The sequence below is a fragment of the Taudactylus pleione genome, unplaced genomic scaffold (genome assembly GCF_031769625.1).
Source record: "Taudactylus pleione unplaced genomic scaffold, aTauple2 ptg000154l, whole genome shotgun sequence".
Classification (NCBI taxonomy): Eukaryota; Metazoa; Chordata; class Amphibia; order Anura; family Myobatrachidae; genus Taudactylus; species Taudactylus pleione.
Window position 1 is genome coordinate 2,375,521 of NW_028284556.1, and position 19,958 is coordinate 2,395,478.

Below are 19,958 nucleotides of genomic sequence, written 5' to 3' on the forward strand. Positions count from 1 at the left end.
CCATGGCCATCTCCTGGGTGGCCAAGGCCATTGAGGGTGGGCCAATGCATTGGAAGATACCTTCCCGGTCGACGCTCCGGATGTCCAGAGGGCGTTGTTGGGTCAGATGAGGGACGCTGCTTCTTACATTGGGGAAGCCTCTTTAGATGCTAGTTTGCTGACTTCGCGGGTATCGGCTGCAGCAGTGTCTGCCCGCAGATCCTTATGGTTGCGGTCCTGGAGAGCGGACTCTGATTCAAAGAAAGGCCTGGAGGCCTTACCTTTCAATGGGGAATTACTATTTGGTCCGGACTTGGACAAAATAGTGGATACCCTGGCTAAATCCAAGTCGGCTTTCCTCCCTTCGGCGGCACTGCCTGCTAAGGTTCGGAGTTCGACTTTTCGTTCCTTTCGGGTCCAGGGTAAGGCAAAAGGTCAGTCCTTCCCGAGACAGTCAGCGAGTAAGACTGCCTCTAAACCCAAGAAGCAAGCCTGGAGTGCTCGGCGCCCTTCTTCCAAGCAGGAAGATAAACCTGCGGCCTGATGGGACGGGCCTCCCTCTGGGGGACCTCAGAGTGGGAGGCCGACTTCTTCGATTTGCCCAGTGCTGGCACAATACCACCACGGATGCCTGGGTTCGAGAAGTGGTCTCCCAGGGGTACGCCCTGTCTTTTCGGCATAGACCACCCCACCAGTTTTTCTGCACAAGTCCTTCTCAGGACAAGACCAAGGCGTTACAGATTCAGGAGGCTATAGAGTCCTTGCTGAAAGCAGGGGTCATTGTTCCCGTTCCTCAATCACAACGAGGGATGGGGTATTATTCGTCTCTGTTTCTGGTGCAGCAACCCAATGGTTCTCATCGCCCTATCCTCAACTTGAAGTCTCTGAACAAATTCCTCAGAGTTCCCAAGTTCAGGATGGAAACGTTACGTTCCATCATTCTGGCGATGGAACCGGGGGATTACATGGTGTCCCTGGATATCCAGGACGCCTACCTCCATGTTCCGATAGCACCTTCGCACCAGCGGTATCTGAGGTTCGCTATCCTTCAACACCACTATCAGTTCCGGGCGCTACCCTTTGGTCTCTCCACGGCACCGAGGGTGTTCACGAAGATTATGGCTGCTGCCGTATCTGGACGACCTCCTGTTGCTGGCGAGCTCCCCGGAGGTACTGCTTCAACATCTCCACCTGACGATCGCTTGCCTGCAAGCACACGGGTGGTTGATAAATTGGAAAAAGTCCTCCCTGATTCCATCACAGCGGATGGTTCATTTGGGAGCCCTGCTGGATTCGCGTCAGCAAAGGATCTTCCTGACTCCGGAGAAGGTCGCCTCCCTACAGCTGCGGATACGCAGTTGCCTGAGCAGTTGCCGCCTGTCGGTCCATTCGGCTATGAGAGTTCTGGGGTCCATGGTGTCGACATTCGACATGGTGGAATTTGCCCAGTTCCATTCCCGGCCCCTGCAGGGGCTGATTCTATCGGAATGGAACGGGTTACCTCACCGGATCCGCTCTCAGGTGCTGGTGTTGTCTCCGGACGTTCGGCAATCTTTGGCTTGGTGGCTTCAGACAGCTCATCTGGTCGAGGGGCACCCCTTTTGGATCCCGGACTGGGTCCTGCTCACGACGGATGCCAGTCTCTGTGGTTGGGGGGCAGTGACCGGCTCATTGTCTCTCCAGGGTCGTTGGTCTGCGGAAGAAGCTCTTCTTCCCATCAACATCCTGGAACTGCGGGCAGTATACAGGGCCCTGCAGTCGTCCGGCCCCGCTCTTCACGGAAGGGCGATACAGGTGCAGTCCGACAACGCCACCACGGTGGCGTATATCAACCCCCAAGGAGGAACTCGCAGTCGGGCAGCGATGTCGGAGGTGTCTCGCATCCTGACTTGGGCGGAGGGTCACATTCCAGTGATCTCGGCGGTCTTCATCCCCGGAGTCCTCAATTGGGAAGCGGACTTCCTCAGCCGTCACGACGTGCATCCCGGGGAATGGTCGCTTCACCCAGAGGTGTTTCAGCTACTCGTGGACAGGTGGGGACTGCCGGAGCTGGACTTGATGGCCTCCCGTCACAATCACAAGTTGCCCGTTTACGGGTCAAGGACAAGAGACGCAGGCGCAAGTCTGGTGGACGCGCTGTCGGTGAAATGGACGTTTCACCTGGCGTATCTGTTTCCTCCGATATCCCTACTTCCTCGGGTTCTGCGGAAATTCAAGCAGGATGGCGGCACGCTCGTGCTGGTAGCTCCAGCGTGGCCCAGACGTCCTTGGTACTCCGATCTCAGGAGCCTCTCCATCGACGCTCCGTACCTTCTTCCTCAGCGTCGGGACCTGTTGTCTCAGGGGCCCTGCCTTTACCCGGATCTGGGTCGGCTATCTTTGACGGCGCGGCTCTTGAGACAGCTGTCTTGAGGTCTCGGGGCTTCTCCAGTTTGGTTATTGGTACCATGCTCAGGGCACGCAAGCCTGCTTCAGCACGGATTTATCACAGGGTGTGGCACACTTACTTTCAGTGGTGTGAGTCCAGACATTATGATCCTCAGGTGCCGAGTTTCTAGGATCTTGGAATTTCTTCAATCAGGATTGGACCTCGGCTTACGCGTTGCATCTCTGAAGGTTCATGTGTCCGCCTTGTCCGTGTGGTTTCAACGGCGGATTGCAATACTGCCGGATGTTCACACCTTTTTCCAAGGTGTTCTCAGGATCCAGCCTCCCTTTGTGCCTCCTGTGGCTTCTTGGGACTTGGCGGTGGTTCTAAGGGTCCTGCAGGGTCCTCCGTTTGAGCCTCTTGAGTCGGTGGAGCTCAAGTGGCTGACATTTAAGACTGTTTTTCTCCTGGCAATTGCTTCGGCCAGGAGGGTGTCTGAATTGGGGGCGCTTTCCTGTCGCCCTCCTTTCCTGATTTTTCACCAGGACAGAGCGGTGCTCCGCACTCGTCCTGAGTTTTTGCCCAAAGTGGTCTCGAAGTTCCACATTAATCAGGAACTTGTTGTGCCAGCTTTTCAGTCCCCTGATCTTTCAGCTGGTGAGACTTCCTTAGATGTGGTCCGGGCGCTTAGAATTTATGTGGACCGGACGGCTTCGGTTTGGGAAGTCTGATTCCTTGTTTATCCTCTTTGGTTTTCACAAGAGGGGTTGGCCTGCCAACAAACAAACGTTAGCCCGTTGGCTTCGTTCCGTTATTTGTGAGGCTTATGCACAGGAGGGTTTACCTGTGCCAGCCTCTGTTAAGGCTCATTCCACTCGTTCTGTGGGTCCCTCTTGGGCTGCTAGACGTGGCGCCTCTGCTGTTCAGCTGTGTAAGGCGGCCACTTGGTCTTCAATTCAAACGTTTTTGAGGTTCTATGCGTTTGACACCTTCGCCTCTCAGGATGCATCCTTTGGGCGCCCGGGTGCTCCTTTCAGCACAGGAGCGTCCCCGCCCTTAGTTGAACTGCTTTGGGACATCCCCAAGGTCAACCCTGTGGACCCCCTATGGACCCTGAAGTAGAAAACAAGAGATATGGTAAGAACTTACCTTTGTTATCTCTGTTTCTACGAAGTCCATAGGGTCCACAGGGCGCCCACCCTGATGCACCTGGCTTCATATGGGCTGTGTGGCTGGTCACCGGTTTTCCGTCTCCCATTTCTGTGAGTATGGTTTCTTGTGTGTTCCAGTCTTCCTTCTCTCTGTTCCATATTCTCCTCCGGCCTAGGCTGCTTACCAACTGAGGTGCCTGTGGCTCGGGGGCGGGGTATAGGGGAGGACCCAAGTGCATCCTGGGAGCTAAAAGCTTAACTGTGTGGTGCCCATGGATCCTGATCCAGCTATAACCCCAAGGTCAACCCTGTGGACCCTATGGACTTCGTAGAAACAGAGATAACAAAGGTAAGTTCTTACCATATCTCTTGTTATTTCTGCTAAGTCATTTTGTATTTCCCCTGGCCACCCCAACTCCATCTATCAAAAACTGGGCTCATAATCGTTGTACCACTCAATAGAAGTTACTTATCTTGCATCTCTATTCTCTACCCCTCAAGCATATTGCCTAGTTGTCATCCTTGACTCAGAACTGTCCTTTATTCCCAACACCCAATTTGTATCTTAATTTTGTTAAATACATATAAGAATAACCTCTAGAATATGTCCAATCTTACTGAAGACTAATTTTCTACTGCTGCTCTTCTCTACCAGTCCCTGGGCATGGTCACAAAAGTTGCAACTTAATATATATATACCAGTTCGGAGGCATATTTTTGCTACAGGTAAACCAGGCACATATGCTAACAGCATTATGCTGAGCCGGATGCATTTTGATATGTGAATGCACTTTTTTGTGGAGTTATTTACACCGATTTTGGAATAAACTCTGCATTAGCCCTTATGCAATATTACCCAATTTATCAAGCTTAGATTTTTAGAGCTGGCCCCTGATAAGTTGTAATTACTGTCATATTCAGAAGATGTCCACTTTCATTATCTATTGGTAAAGCTCTGTCAAAAGTGAGCTTTACCAACTGAGAATGATCAGACTTTTGGCCATGTAAGCTCATTAGTTCACTCTAGGAAGCAAAAGTCTTTATAGACTTTATAAGTCTATAAATACTTTATAAAGTTTAGGAAAGTGCTTCTCTAGGACAGGCTTTTTTCAGATACGCTGTTTTGGCAAGCACAATTTGGTAAAAAGCTCATAGAAATCACAGCTAAACAATGATATAAGAAGAATTGTTGATTATGATGAAACCCCAGTAAAAATAAATAGGCCCCTTGCTATTTAGTTCACATCAGAGACAGGAGTCCGAACAGCTGAGGAGTCTAAGCCTGGGTTTAGAAGCCAGAGCAGGAACAATTCTACAGATGCTTACTTGCAGTTTAGTACAGGGCATCCAATAGACAGAAATTCTTTGCGGCTGTCTTCCTTGAGACTCCACAGATAAGAATTGTTTAAATTGTTTCAGTTCTGGATGTTGTGCACAAAGAGAAGTGAGGCTACATCATGGATAATTGGGGACCACTGTAACTGGTTCTTATTAAGTAGGGTACACACCTGCACGATATCGGGCCTATCTGGCCAAATCGTAACGACATATCAGGCATATCGTGCAGTGTGCAGCCCAATTTGTGCGCTCCCACGGTCGCTTGCGATATCACGTGATCGTTCTGTCGTTCATTAAATTGTGTAATGTGTACCTGCAATCATGCGATGTCCAGGGTGAAGGAAAGTCGCTCTGAACATAGGCACGATAACTTGTTGTTCTGGTGTGTACCATAGTCGAGGAAGATTTATGTTTAGTCATTCACTTAACTGGAGTAGGATTTATTTTCTATTTCATTTTGTCTGGCCCTTAAATGGCCAGTGTACCCACAATCTCAATTGCCCGATGAAAAAAAAAAAAAGGGAATGAAATGAATCTTAACAACTGTACTGGTTTATGCAACTACTGTATATATATTTATATTATCATGGTTTTTTTTTCCTAGATGACTGGTTTTCTGATGGGTCTCTCTCAGATAAGTCAAAATTCAATGATCTAGGTTTAATGCCTGCTCCAGGCTCAGCAACAGCCTTGGACTGGTCACATCTGATAAATGCTGCTACAGTGTTTGAAGGTACTGTTGGATTTTCACATGATTTGTTGTTTGCTGTTACTCTTTTTCCACTTAAATGAATAAATAATGTGCTGTGTAATACGAACTGTGGTGCAGTGCAAAATGTGCACTAAAATCAATAGCATATGTTTTGGGGGTTTTGGTAAAAGCATGAAGTGTTTTTATTCAATTTGTGCTTTCACATGTAAATTAAAATAATATAATGAAACAAAGACATTGTTTATTCTGAGCTATAACTATTGGAATGATTTTTAGAGTGCTGGTCTAAACACAAAATGAGGGCCTGATGCAGACCTGCTTGCGAGTGCATAGCGCTCGCTAGCGGGTCGATGGTCGGGCAGTGCGCACGCGCAAGCCCAGGAACGAGAGAGAACTTCACTCGCTCGGGGCTTGCAGCAAAACGGGGCAGCTGTCCATGTTGAACCACAGCTCGCCCCGTTTTGTAGGCGGGTTGGGGGGGTGGCTGCACAAACGGCCCTACTGACATCACATCTATTAGAGCAGGAAGTTCACTGTGGCTTGCGGTGGACGAGACCCTACCACAGTCGCGTCACTGGGGTAGGTGACATCCAGTGTGCCAAATAGACCACCTGTGTACACGCCCAAACACAACCCGGATTTCATCACTCTCCCTGTACTGCCGGCTCCTCCTCTGTGACTGGGAGATGAACGCTGCACTCAGCTCCTGAATGACTGAGGAAGAGTCTGCATTTTGGAATCACCCCGGTGCTGTCCGCACACCCCTAGTGACGCCAATGATTATAGTGAAATATGAAGAGGCAAATTAAAATATTGATATTGGCAAAAAGAAGAAGAAAATTGTAAAGTGTTTTAAATCTCATTTAAAAAAAACTAATAAAATGAGTTTCCTTTTTACATTCCAAAATATTATACTTTATGTTATTGTATGTTTTTGGGTCAAAATGCATTAATTTATTACTTTGTATAATATGTAACTATTTATTCTCCCAGTTTTTGTTGTATATTTTCACCAGTCTTCAGCCCCTCAGTGTGATATACTGTATATCACAGTCATATTATTACACTAGAGTTAGCAGTTGGAAAACAAACAGGCAAAACTTACGTAGGATGTAGTGAAGAGGCCCAGAGGAACTGCTGCAATAAATAAATAATAGGCAGTGAATCAGACACAAGATTGTACTCAGACCATACAGAAACAGCAGGAATAAAATTAGCTACATAAAAATAAGCTGCAAATAAATCTTCAAGCATTGATTGAGGAGTTAAAGAATATAACTACCAGATAATTAAGGTTTGAGGGAGTGTAAGAATGGTTAATGATGCTGTTGATTTAGATAGAAACAGCTGAAGCTACACATCTTCACAATACATTTCCAAATATACAATGAATTATTGAGAGCTGAAAAAAGGATAAATGTGAGCATTGAAATAATAGTTTTTGAGATTTAATAATAAGTGCAACAATGTGATCATTTGAACTAATTTGTGATATATCTCACATTAAGGGGGACTCGGGAATGCAGTTAAGCACAAGGTTCTGATTACTACACTTCTGGGTGTTACAGTACAGCATACTTCAGTTATCTTTGTGATGTGAGCAAAAATAAGTGATGATTCCTACCAGTAATATCAATTGCATTTCCCTCTGACAGACTTACTAACTGGTGAAAAATAGACAGTGATTGTTTAAGGAGTTGGATTAAAGAAGAAAGACACAATGTGCGTAATCCTCACACAAAGCAGTAACCCATATAAGGCATTTTGGAGTTGTTGGCAATATTGGTGACTGTTGGGCCATGGTGCTGCTAGAGTTTGACACTAGCTCACCTGGGTTATGCAGTTTAATGCGATACTGGTCTCCACAAGGTAGTAATGGTCATCAAGACAAGTCATCTTCCAGTTTCTGGAGTGAAAGCTATCAGGAGCAAATCAAGGTCAGTGCAGGCATCAGAGCCGTAACTAGATGTTTTAGTGCCCTGTGCCAGACAGATCATTGCGCCCCCCCCATCATTCTTTAATGGGGATAGTCTCATGTCTGCATCCCCACACCCTTGTGTCTGTATCCCCAGTTACTGCACCCAGGAGCGTATTAAGAGAGAAGGTGGAGCCCGTGTGCATTCCCCATCCGGGGCCCTCTCCTCTCTCCCTGGTGGCCAGCAGCGGACTGACAGCAGCAGTAGACTCTGGGTACTAGTCTGTGCCCAGAGTCTACTGCGCAGGTCACCAGTAAAATGGAGTGGCCGCCATTTCCCCAGCGATTTCCCAACTGCGCATGCGCAAAACGCTGGAAAAATGGCAACGACGGCCATTTTCCAGGCGTTTTATGCAGGGCTGCGACAGCCGACGTGGGACTTTGGAAAGGCGAGTACTAGAAAATATGGGTGCAGGGTGTGCAGTGTGGGTCCCCCTGGACCCAGGGGCACATGTGCCCCTGCCTGCACCCTAAAGTCTGTGTCCCAAGCACCGTGAGGGTCTGTGTCCACAGTTCCTGCACTCTAATGTTTGTATCCCCAATACCCTTACCTCCATGTCTGTGTCCCCAGCTCCTGCACCCTAATGTCTGTGTCCCCAGCACCCTCACCTCCATGTCTGTGTTCCCAGCTCCTGCACCCTAATGTCTGTGTTCCCAGCACCCTCACCTCCATGTCTGTGTTCCCAGCTCCTGCACCCTAATGTCTGTGTCCCCAGCACCTTCACCTCCATGTCTGTGTCTCCAGGTCCTGCACCCTAATGTCTGTGTCTCCTGCACACTCACCTCCATGTCTGTGTCCCCAGCTCCCTCACCTCCATGTCTGTGTCCCCAGCACCCTCACCTCCATGTCTGTGTCCACAGCACCCTCACCTCCATGTCTATGTTCCCAGCTCCTGCATCCTAATGTCTGTGTCTCCTGCACCCTCAATTCCATGTCTGTGTTCCCAGCTCCTGCACCCTAATGTCTGTGTCCCCAGCACCTTCACCTCCATGTCTGTGTCTCCAGGTCCTGCACCCTAATGTCTGTGTCTCCTGCACACTCACCTCCATGTCTGTGTCCCCAGCACCCTCACCTCCATGTCTGTGTTCCCAGCTCCTGCACCCTAATGTCTGTGTCTCCTGCACCCTCACCTCCATGTCTGTGTTCCCAGCTCCTGCTCCCTAATGTCTGTGTCCCCAGCACCCTCACCGCCATGTCTGTGTCCCCAGCACACTCACCTCCATGTCTGTGTCCCCAGCACCCTCACCTCCATGTCTGTGTCTCCAGCTCCTGCACCGTAATGTCTGTGTTCCCAACTCCTGCACCCTAATGTCTGTGTCCCCAGCACCCTCACCTCCATGTCTGTGTCTCCAGCTCCTGCTCCCTAATGTCTGTGTCTCCAGCACCCTCACCTCCATGTCTGTGTCTCCAGCTCCAGCACCCTAATGTCTGTGTCCCCAGCATCCTCACCTCCATGTCTGTGTCCCCAGCACCCTCACCTCCATGTCTGTGTCCCCAGCACCCTCACCTCCATGTCTGTGTTCCCAGCTCCTGCACCCTAATGTCTGTGTCTCCTGCACACTCACCTCCATGTCTGTGTTCCCAGCTCCTGCACCCTAATGTCTGTGTCTCCAGCTCCTGCACCCTAATGTCTGTGTCTCCTGCACACTTACCTCCATGTCTGTGTCCCCAGCACCCTCACCTCCATGTCTGTGTCTCCAGCTCCTGCACCCTAATGTCTGTGTCCCTAGCACCCCCTCCTCCATGTCTGTGTCTCCAGCTCCTGCACCCTAATGTCTGTGTCCCCAGCACCCTCACCTCCATGTCTGTGTTCCCAGCTCCTGCACCCTAATGTCTGTGTCCCCAGCACCCCCTCCTCCATGTCTGTGTCTCCAGCTCCTGCACCCTAATGTCTGTGTCCCCAGCACCCTCACCTCCATGTCTGTGTTCCCAGCTCCTGCACCCTAATGTCTGTGTCTCCTGCACACTCACCTCCATGTCTGTGCCCAATCACTCACACTGTTACCAGGCATAGCCGCACAGGGAGGAGGAGGCATCAGCAGTTAGCATGTAAAGAGAAGAAAGGAGGCAAGGCGGCACGAGGAGGAGTGTAGGAGGCACTGTGGGAGAGACGTCATTACTTCTCTCCCCACCTCCATGTCTGTGTTCCCAGCTCCTGCACCCTAATGTCTGTGTCTCCTGCACACTCACCTCCATGTCTGTGTTCCCAGCTCCTGCACCCTAATGTCTGTGTCTCCAGCTCCTGCACCCTAATGTCTGTGTCTCCTGCACACTTACCTCCATGTCTGTGTCCCCAGCACCCTCACCTCCATGTCTGTGTCTCCAGCTCCTGCACCCTAATGTCTGTGTCCCTAGCACCCCCTCCTCCATGTCTGTGTCTCCAGCTCCTGCACCCTAATGTCTGTGTCCCCAGCACCCTCACCTCCATGTCTGTGTTCCCAGCTCCTGCACCCTAATGTCTGTGTCCCCAGCACCCCCTCCTCCATGTCTGTGTCTCCAGCTCCTGCACCCTAATGTCTGTGTCCCCAGCACCCTCACCTCCATGTCTGTGTTCCCAGCTCCTGCACCCTAATGTCTGTGTCTCCTGCACACTCACCTCCATGTCTGTGCCCAATCACTCACACTGTTACCAGGCATAGCCGCACAGGGAGGAGGAGGCATCAGCAGTTAGCATGTAAAGAGAAGAAAGGAGGCAAGGCGGCACGAGGAGGAGTGTAGGAGGCACTGTGGGAGAGACGTCATTACTTCTCTCCCCACACACACTAGTGCAGTCAGGAGCCGGGACCGTCAGCCTGGCAGAGCTCTGGAGTGTGAAGGGCTGCATGGACGCACCGCTGCATAACATACATCGCAGCAGGCGCCCAGACAATACAGAGTTTTGTGACAGCAAGTTCTGCCCCAGGGCATCCAGCGCTTTGTGCAACAGCATTGGCTGCCTACCTAGATACGGCACTGGCAGGCATAAGTGGGGCATAGTTAAGAAAGCCAAAGTTAGCACATCAAGCAGAGACATAATCTTGGACAAGCCAGTTTGGAGCACAGGCTTTTAGAAAGATGAGCTGAAAGGTAGAAAGCACAATAGTCAGGTAAGGGAACAGGAAGCTGCAGGATTTATATAACCAAATGCTGATTAGGAACAGATAAAACACATTCAGTTAGTAAAGCAACATTGAATTCCGCAATCACGTTCTGGCCTTGTTTGCCAAGGTAACATGGATATGTTCTTCAAGCTAAAAAGATCCCTCTAAAGTGCAGTAACTCTCCCATGGGTAACTAATTTAACAAAAACATTCTTGAATCAACAATTCTTTCTGCCATACACTAATTTTCTCCATTCCCTCCCTCCTGTTGGTTCAGGTGCAGGGCAGGGACGTGCAGTCAGGGTAGGCAGGGCCCTGTCATACTTCTGAGATTTTATATAAAAATTATTAGAATACTACAAAAGATATTTGTAACTTATAAACAACTTCTGTGTTTATTGTATTGTAATCATTTAAAGTTAACACTCACAAGCTTTGTGGAGCTCCCTGGGACTGCAGGGAGACGAGAGATGAGACAGGAACAGCTCAGCCTCGCTTCTATATAGTCAGGCTCTGCGGGACCACACCATGCGCAGTAAGCTGCATAGAAAGAGAGCTAATAGAGGCATGCCTCTGAGTATGGGGGGCGTGCCTTGAGCACTGATGGACACCTTGGATGGGGTTGGGTATGATTGCTGGCGGTCAAGATGCCACTGGTCAGAATACCGACAGCGGCATCCCGACAGTCAGATTCCCGACACCCATAGGTAAGTATGGTAGCACTAACCCCTACCCTAACCCTTTCTCCCCGGTGCCTAAACCAAACCTACCCTACCCTAGTGCCTAAGCCTAAACTCCCCCTAACCGCACCCTAAACCTAACACTCGGTGCCTAAACCTAACCTCCCTCACTGGTGCCTAAACCTAACCTCCCCCTCCCCGCACCCTAAACCTAACCCTCCCTCCCTGGTGCCTAACCCTCCCCATAGTGCCTAACCCTAACGCCGCACCTTAACTGCAGATACTTACCTTCGGGATGCCTGCTGTCGGGATACTGGTGTGGGGATTTCAACGCTGTCAGGATTTCAGCACTGATATTTAGACCTTCGGGCATGCCTGGATGCCGACTACATCCTCTTGGATGTATCATGTGACCAGGAAGTGCACTGCAGTGTTTAGAAGAGATCGGATCTCAGTCAGCATCAGCAAGAGAAGACACAGTGCTGCAGATAGAAAAATCAATGGACACTGAAGCTTAGTGTAGTGAGGGGAGAGTTACAGTGAGTAGGAGGTGAGATAAGCTTCCAGCACTCAGGACCTCATTCAGAGTCGGTCGTTGCGGCCGCAAGGTCGTAAGGTAAAAGGGGCCGGATATGCAAATGAAGCGCTCGCAAGTTGCGTCGTTAAGATGGGATCGTTATCTGGATGAGCGAGGGGAGGATGTGGCCGTAAGACTAAAAATACGCCCCCTTCTCGTTCCCATTACACGTCATCTCCGGGCATATAAGGATTAATCGAGACCATCGGGAACCATCGGAGCTGGTCGTAGACCTTAAGGTTGACCATACCCTCTCTTAAGCACTACGATAAAGTCAGTGTAAAAACCTCCCATGTCACATGTGCCATGACACTACTTAGTTAATTATGCACTCCCATAAAACGCCGTTTGCATAGTCAGGCACGCCTGCGTTCGGATCTCCACTCCCCCGTTCACAAGCACCTTCCCCTGTTACCACCCACAAACGCCTCATCCCGTCACTCAAACTAACGACCTGGCCAAGTTGAAGGAGAGAGCAATTTCTGATCGTAATAGCTAGTTTGCGCACGCGCATTGCGAATTTTACGCATGTGCAGTTTAGCGAACATCGGTGGTGTACGACCGTGCGGCCGCAACAAACGACTCTGAATGAGGTCCTCAGACCCATCTCTATGTGTGCCTCCCCAGCCTTTGACCTCACTAAACGTCACTGGTGCAGGGTTTGAATGTCCAATAAAATGATTCTTCTGAAAGGCTCCTGTTGGACTGAAAAAGCTGTATTTGTCTTTACAGAATCAGAGAGTTTTACACAGTTATCAGGCTTATTTTTGCAGAGAGCGCAAAGGACCCAATAAACTTTTGACCCAATTGTGAAGTGGAAGCTTTAATTTAATATTCACTGTAGGTTGCCAAACCTTAGTTAGTAAGATTTCTCTGGTGTCTATAAGCCTTTTTATAGCATGCTTGAGCTTCTTGGAGTGTTGCATGAAGCAGATTTTGTCAGTAACATCTGGAATAGAGGTGACACACAGGAATGAAAGATGGACAATATCTGTCATTTATGGAAAAGAGAACTTTGAAAAGTACGAGGGTTGTTCAAAAAGTAATGCCTAAATGCTCACAACCTACAATTTTATTTTATATACAGATTTGAAAATTTGCAGTAAAATACTTTGAAATCTTAATAACAGAATGACTCTACTCAAAATATTCACCATTTGCCCTCAAACATTTTCTTCACCTCTCAACCCAAGCTGTGAATCCACTTTGGAAAAATTCCAGTGGTTGGTGTTTGACCCAGAAACGTATGACGATTTTAATAACCTCTATGTCTTCAAAATGTTGACCCCGGAGACAACATTTGAGAGGGCCAAACAGATGAAAGTCAGAAGGGGCCAAATCAGGACTCTATGGTGGATGTGGCATTATTGCCCACCCCATTTTGGCAATGGGCGCAGATGTTGCCATCGAAGTGTGAGATCCGGCATTGTCATGGTGTAAGATGACATTTGACAGTGGAATTGTTTACCTTTTTTTGCGGATGACTTCTTTCAGCTTCTTAAGTGTAATAATGTATCGATCACTGTTGATTGATTGGCTTGGTTCCAAGTAATCGATGAGAATAACACCTCGGCAATCCCAGAAGAATGTGGCCATAACTTTGTTTACGGATCGCTGTAATTTAAACGGCCTAGGTGAACTTGGGTGTTTCCATTGTTTTGATTGGGCCTTTGTTTCTGGGTCATAAAGGAATACCCAGGTCTCATCTCCTGTAATTACATTTTCCAAAAACGTCTCAGGGTTGGCTTCAAAGTTGGTCAAAGGTCATTGCACACTTCCACCCTCTGGGCCTTATGATCCCTGGTTAATTGCTTTGGAACCCATTTAGCAGACACTTTACGATATCCCAGATCATTGATTAGTGTTTCTACAGTGCCATGGCTACATTCAAGTTCATCACTGATATCTCTGATGGTCACACAACGGTCTTTCTGAATCATGGCATCGACTTTGTGTTGGTTCTCTGCTGTCACTGCAGTTGATGGTCTGCCACCATGAGGTTTGTCACACATGGACGATTCTCCGATTGAAAAAACTTCATCCACCTTCTGACATTGCTATAGTCAATTGTATGCTCACCATACACTTTCTTCAGTCTTCTGTGGATTTCTGTAGCACTGCAGCCTTTTTTTCCAGAAATTCAATGATGGCTCTTGGTTTCATCTTGGATTCCATGGTATTTCTTGGACTACCTAAACAAAAATACATATATAGCTAGCAGACATCTTAAACTACAAACTGACAAAGTTTCAAATAAATTTTGCATATTATTTTAGAGATATGAGCATTTAGGCATAACTTTTTGGACAACCCTCGTATAACTATTTTGAGGACTGTTCTAAGCAAACTCTGCTGTATTAAGATGAAACCTCTGAAGATAAATTTCGGATTATTCCCAGTGTTGCAAAAGTTTCACAAGAGAACTCCTCAATCAGGGCCTGATTCAGAGGAGGACGCAGTGTCGCTGCTTGCACAGTTGAGAGATTATTTACTTCTGCGCATGTGCAAAACATACCACTGAGTGTAGGCAGAAACCGCTGCTGAGTATGGAATTGCTGCCATTTGAGTTGATGGTGGAAAGCCATGGGTGTTTGTGGGCAGAGTCTAGGAGGTGGTCTGAAGTGAATGCTGAAAAAGGCTGTCTCATGGGAGTGTCACGGGCATGTCAGTATACGCAGATCCACAACAAGAGGCCATGTTCTGAGACATTGCACCACCCATGTGGCATCAGAAATGTCGATGGTGCAAGCAATGGTGGGGTGTTTACAACCACCGGCGGGGTTTGAATGTCTATGAACATTGAAACTGGGCGTCTCCGAGCTTGTGCCAAAATTGCTTACTCTCCTGAAAATCGTATGGCGCTCCTGGTCGCCTGGAATAGTGTGCAAGTCTCCTGGCCAGAGATTGCAGCGGGGGGAAATCAGGTGATCGTGGCCCTGCTCACTGCTTCACCATGCCAACCAGTAATCTTGGCATTGTGTAGCATGGTCGGGGCCATGTTGACGCAGCCTGCTTCGCCCCCAATGCCGCATCAAGTCCCAGCCATGCCACACGCTCCCCGAATGTCCGCAAGTATGGCTTGTACAGTCCGTCACACACTAATATACAAGGCTGAAACCAGCATTTAAATATTATCACAGCTGCTAATCCAAAATAAATTGTGTCAACCTCTAAATGAGACCCTCAGTAACCACTTGCCAGGAATGCCATGGAGAATAAATAATTTTTAGATCATCAAATCAGATGAACAAATCAGTTATTTGTTAAATAGTAGTAGGGAGACCACTAGTGGTAATGGAAGTTTAGTTAGATTATTAATAAGTATTTAATGTGGAATTGGGAATTCAGCAATAAAATTCATAGGAATGGAGGGAGAGACTGAGGTAGACCATATCTCCAAGCACAAGTGGACAGAAATTCACATTGTTGTGGATATTGGGCCTGATTCAGAACCGCTGTCTGCTGGCGAGCGCTCGCTCTGAATCGGGGCTTTTTTGTTGTTGTTTTTTTTTCTTCAAGCCGCTCGTTGAGCTGTAGGGGACCATCCACAGCTTTTGCAAGTGGCCTGGAGCCTGTCGCGATTATTGCGACCATCGGGCTTGAAAAGGAGACCCTGTGGTAGGGTCTCAGCTCTCGCAAGCCCAAGTGGACTCCCTGCTCTAATAGAGCAGGTAATCCACTACTGACATCACTAGTGATGTCAGTAGGGCAGCCCACAAACGCCAGGTGTTCCCAAGGGAACGCTTGCATTTGTGCAGCCACCCGCCCTCCCGCCTACAAAACGGGGCGAGCTGTCAATCAACATCGACAGCCGCCCCGCCTTGTAGCGAGACCCGTAGCGACGGAGCAGCTGCCGCTGGACGGGTCTCGTGCATGCGCACGTCGGAGGCGGCGCATGCGCAGTGGGGGACCATTGACCCGCTTGCGAGCGGGTCTGAATCAGGACCATTGTTTTTTAGGCCACTAAAAGTAATGTGACAGTTGTTACTAAATCATATAGATTAGATGGTAGCCATTCCCGTAGCGATGAGACACTCTATACTGGGTATGTAGTTAGTTACTATGTCGACATTCATAATGTCTAGGCAAATGGTTCAGAATGTCGACATATTCGGTCAGAATGTCAACATGTTCATAATGTCAACATACAACATGGCAAAATTCACAAAATGTTGACATGTTCAAAATGTCGACATTATGCATGTCTACATTATCAACATATGAGGGTTTAGCTTAGGCTGTGGCCAGGGTTAGGGTTAGGCTGCAGTTGGGGTAAAATATGGTAAAATGTTGACATTCTCACTGTTGACATGCATCATGTCAACATGTCCATATTGCAGACGTCAACATTTTGAACGTTCACATTCAGACCATGTCGACATCCTGAATGACAAACTTGTATACCACAGCCCCAGGGCCGGCTCCAGGGGTCGGAGCACCCTGTGTCGGCTCTCTCTAGGATGCGCGCGACTGAAAATGGGGGTGTGGCCTAATTTCCATAGGCCACGCCTCCTACGTGACGTTATTTGGAGGCGTGCCCGCTTGGCACGCCTCCAAACAACGACAGGCTGGGGGGGGAGCCTTACTAGTTGGGCTTCCCCCAGCCCTCTCCCGTCACTGAATGGTGACGAGAGAGGGCTGCGCGCAGCATCCATTCAGACTCCCCAACCTCCCGATTTGACCACCCGCGGGCCTCTTCGGCCCATGGGTGGAACAGTGGGACAGTACTGTCCCGATGAAATCCGGATGTTGGGGAGGGTTGCGCCCACTATGGGTGGTGCCCTGTTCGACCGCACTGGTCGAACACCCCTAGAGCCGACCCTGCACAACCCTATACTTTCAAGGGCATTGTACTGTGTTTCAAGATGACTGACAAGGTGGCCTCCCAAACATTGGAGTTATAAGCTGATGAATTCAACTATATATCTGGGAACTGTGGGCAGTAAATCAGATATAGACAGGTGGTCTCCTGATGATTAGGTCCTGTTGACAACTCCATTGTTGACTATTTTAGAAACGTTTTAATTCTTATTTTGATATTTGTTATTTTTTATATATATTTTGTATTTTTTATGTCTTATGGGCACCAGATTCATGTCTTTTATGTATACTTGTAGTAATAAATCACTTGGTATTTGGGATACAGAAGACAATGGGCCTGATTCAGAGCCAGACGCAATTAACGCTCGCTCGTCCAGAAAATAGGGGTGGCTATTCAAATGAACCGTTCGCTGTTTGCGGTCTGTTTACGCCTCTAGGTCTGAACGAGCGAACAAAACTTGCGGTCGTTTTTTGGGAAACTACTCCCCCTGGCCACTCGCATCCTATGTCATGTCCGCTATTTATTAGATTAATCGAGTACATCGACCAGGGTATGAGCTGCTCGCTATTCTTGTGGTTGGTTTTTGCTACCACAATTTTGCGAGCAGTTCTGGCTATAAAATAACCCAGTGACGTGGTCAATGACGCTGCTGTTTTAATTATGCACACCCATAAAACGCCCGTTTTGACCTTTAAGCACGCCTGCGATCGGATCTCCACTCCCCGTTTTCAAGCACCTTCCCCTGTTACCACCCACATACGCCTCTTTCTGTCACTCAAATTATCAGGCATTCGCTATTTTGCGAGCACATGAATTTCGACCGCACTGACTGGTTTGCGCATGCGTATAACGATCCGTACGCATGCGCAGTTGGGCAAACATCGCTCGGAGCGAACGAGCGGCCGCCTACGAGCGGCTCTGAATCAGGCCCAATATTCCCAATCTGCCCAAACTACATCGTCATCTTCCAACCCTACTTTCTAAAGTAGGTAATTTGTGCCCATTTTGTCACCTGAACGTTGGGACAGTCCCATAAAACTTGTGCCAATTGGCTGGTATGACAAAAGCTAACTGACATGTCAGCAATCAACAGATCACTAGTACTTTATTGTTTCAGGGATCAGCAAAGATTTAAATCAACTCTAGTAGCAGTTTAATGGGGAACCTGACTAGCTACTAGTTTTACTCGATTGATCCAATAAGACAACTGCAAGTGGTTACACAGATGTGTCCTCAGACAGCACGACTTGCCTGGCATGAGTGAGCAGTCTCGTGAGAGTCTGTTAGTGCCGGGTGTCGTTTTTTCATCGAAAATGCAATTAGGACACACCAGGAGACTGTGCTGATTCATTTCATATGTGACACTTGTATATCTGTGTGTAGCTGAGTCTGTATGTGAAGCACAATGGAACTTTGAATTTAAAAAAAGCTGCTGCTGCTCCATTGTAGCTCTTCATATACAGATTCAGAGACTCAGTCACACTCAAATATACAAGTGTCACATATCAAATGAATCAGCATAGTCTGCTGGTGCGTCGTAGTCACATTGCTTTGCAACTTGGACGCAATTTCAGTGACAAAAGCCGCAAAAAAAAGATGACCACCGCTAATTGATATGTGGCATGCCTATATTCTGCGTGTGACTGCAGGTGTATCTGCATGCGAAATGCTATGTTACACTGTCACAGCCGCAGTCATACTCAGAATATGCCACATATCATGTATGTGCGTCCTATTCACATTACTTTGTGAATAAGACGCACGGCATGGCGCGACTGGAAGGGCTGTTTAATGCGCAAGGCAGTAAGATTTATGTGGACACATCTGTATGTTGTTGTTCTTCTTTTCCTTCTCCTTCTTCTTCCAAATTTACTTTCAGGTCCTAAGTTACACTATGGGTACCCCCGTTTTTGCCTTTAAATGAAAGTCGGGGATTTAAATAGCCGCAGCAGATGTTTTTTCCCGACATTGAAGAAGTGATGCAGAAGAGCACTTAGGTTATTTTTTTCGTTTTTTTAAGTGGTCCCATCAAATTGGGGTACATGAAAATGGGTACTAGCATATTTTTAAGTCCCTAAAGTAAGTTTTTAAAAATTCTGCAATTGTGTACCTGCTGCTATAAATCTATTCTAGAAAACACCTGCCGCATACTTGCAGAATAGCCCTGAACCTATTTCCCTATTTTTAAACAATTTTTTCCCATTTTTTTTTTTCACCCCAATTTTTTAATTAATTTTTTGGGGTGTCCCTATTTTTTTTTACAACTTTTTTTGACACAGTTCTTGTTTAAATGTCATTCCCAGGGATGCAGGCTATTTTTTTTAAGCCTGCACCCCTAAACCCCAATTCTGCACTTTTTTTCGACACCTATTCAATGGTAAAAAGTTATCCCCTTTTTTATCAAAGACTTTTCGAACCTGCGATAAGTCTTTGAAATTGAATATGGTGTAAAAGTAAAACCTGCGATAATGACATCATAGGTGCGATATTAACGCAAAAACGATGTTTTCGCTCGCATATAGAATATCCCTATGAGTGTGATCACAACCCGCTATCTTGTCATTTTCAGGCTCACCGTTACCTGTGTTTTGCATGGCTTTTCAATGTTAAGTCAGTCATGATATAATGTTTTTGTTGTTGTTGTTTGTCTGTTTGTTTGATTGTCTGTTTGTTTTATTTATTATAGAACAACGTGTGGAATCATTTTGCTCTTTGAGTGATATGCAGTGTGAAGATGGCTTTAAAGGATCTGAAGAGTTATCTCTGTGCTCCGACACTGTAAATGGAAAAAAATTTGGTGATTCTGCTGGGTATGTAAATCACACTTGAATATTTTAAAATGAATATAAATAAAACCATCAATAATTCATATTTGAAATCTGTACCAGAAAACAATGTAAACTGGAAGTCAAGCTACTGGAACAGTAGGCAAACATTTATTTTTATTGTAAAATTGTGAGAATGCATTGAAATGTGCTGTCAATTGTTCACATTAAATAAATAAAAAAAATGTTTATTTTGACATCTTTTGTGCATTAGATATTGGTGATACATTGTCCAAGCCGGCACTGGTACATTGTTTGCCCTAAGCTATTACTGGTACATTTTCTTTTTAACAGAACAGTGAAATGTTTGCTTTTCATATAATACTTATTTAAAATTTAATGCAAGCATATACTTAGTGTTTTTTTAATTATTATTATTTTGGGGAGGGGGTTGTAGTTATTGCATTTAGAAGTAACTCCACATTCTGCACTACGTGTGGACATTTTAGT

General features: G+C 47.2%; 1 protein-coding gene across 2 annotated transcripts in view; it reads left to right on the forward strand.

Moving 5' to 3' along the window:
- Positions 1-19,958, forward strand: part of SIPA1L2 (signal induced proliferation associated 1 like 2) — a 249,628-nt gene that overhangs the window by 191,540 nt on the left and 38,130 nt on the right. For both annotated transcript variants that reach the window (XM_088474334.1, XM_088474335.1), the window contains exons 16-17: positions 5,441-5,569; positions 19,370-19,493. In XM_088474334.1, the coding sequence (XP_088330460.1) occupies positions 5,441-5,569; positions 19,370-19,493 (253 nt within the window). The remainder of the gene's footprint in view (positions 1-5,440; positions 5,570-19,369; positions 19,494-19,958) is intronic.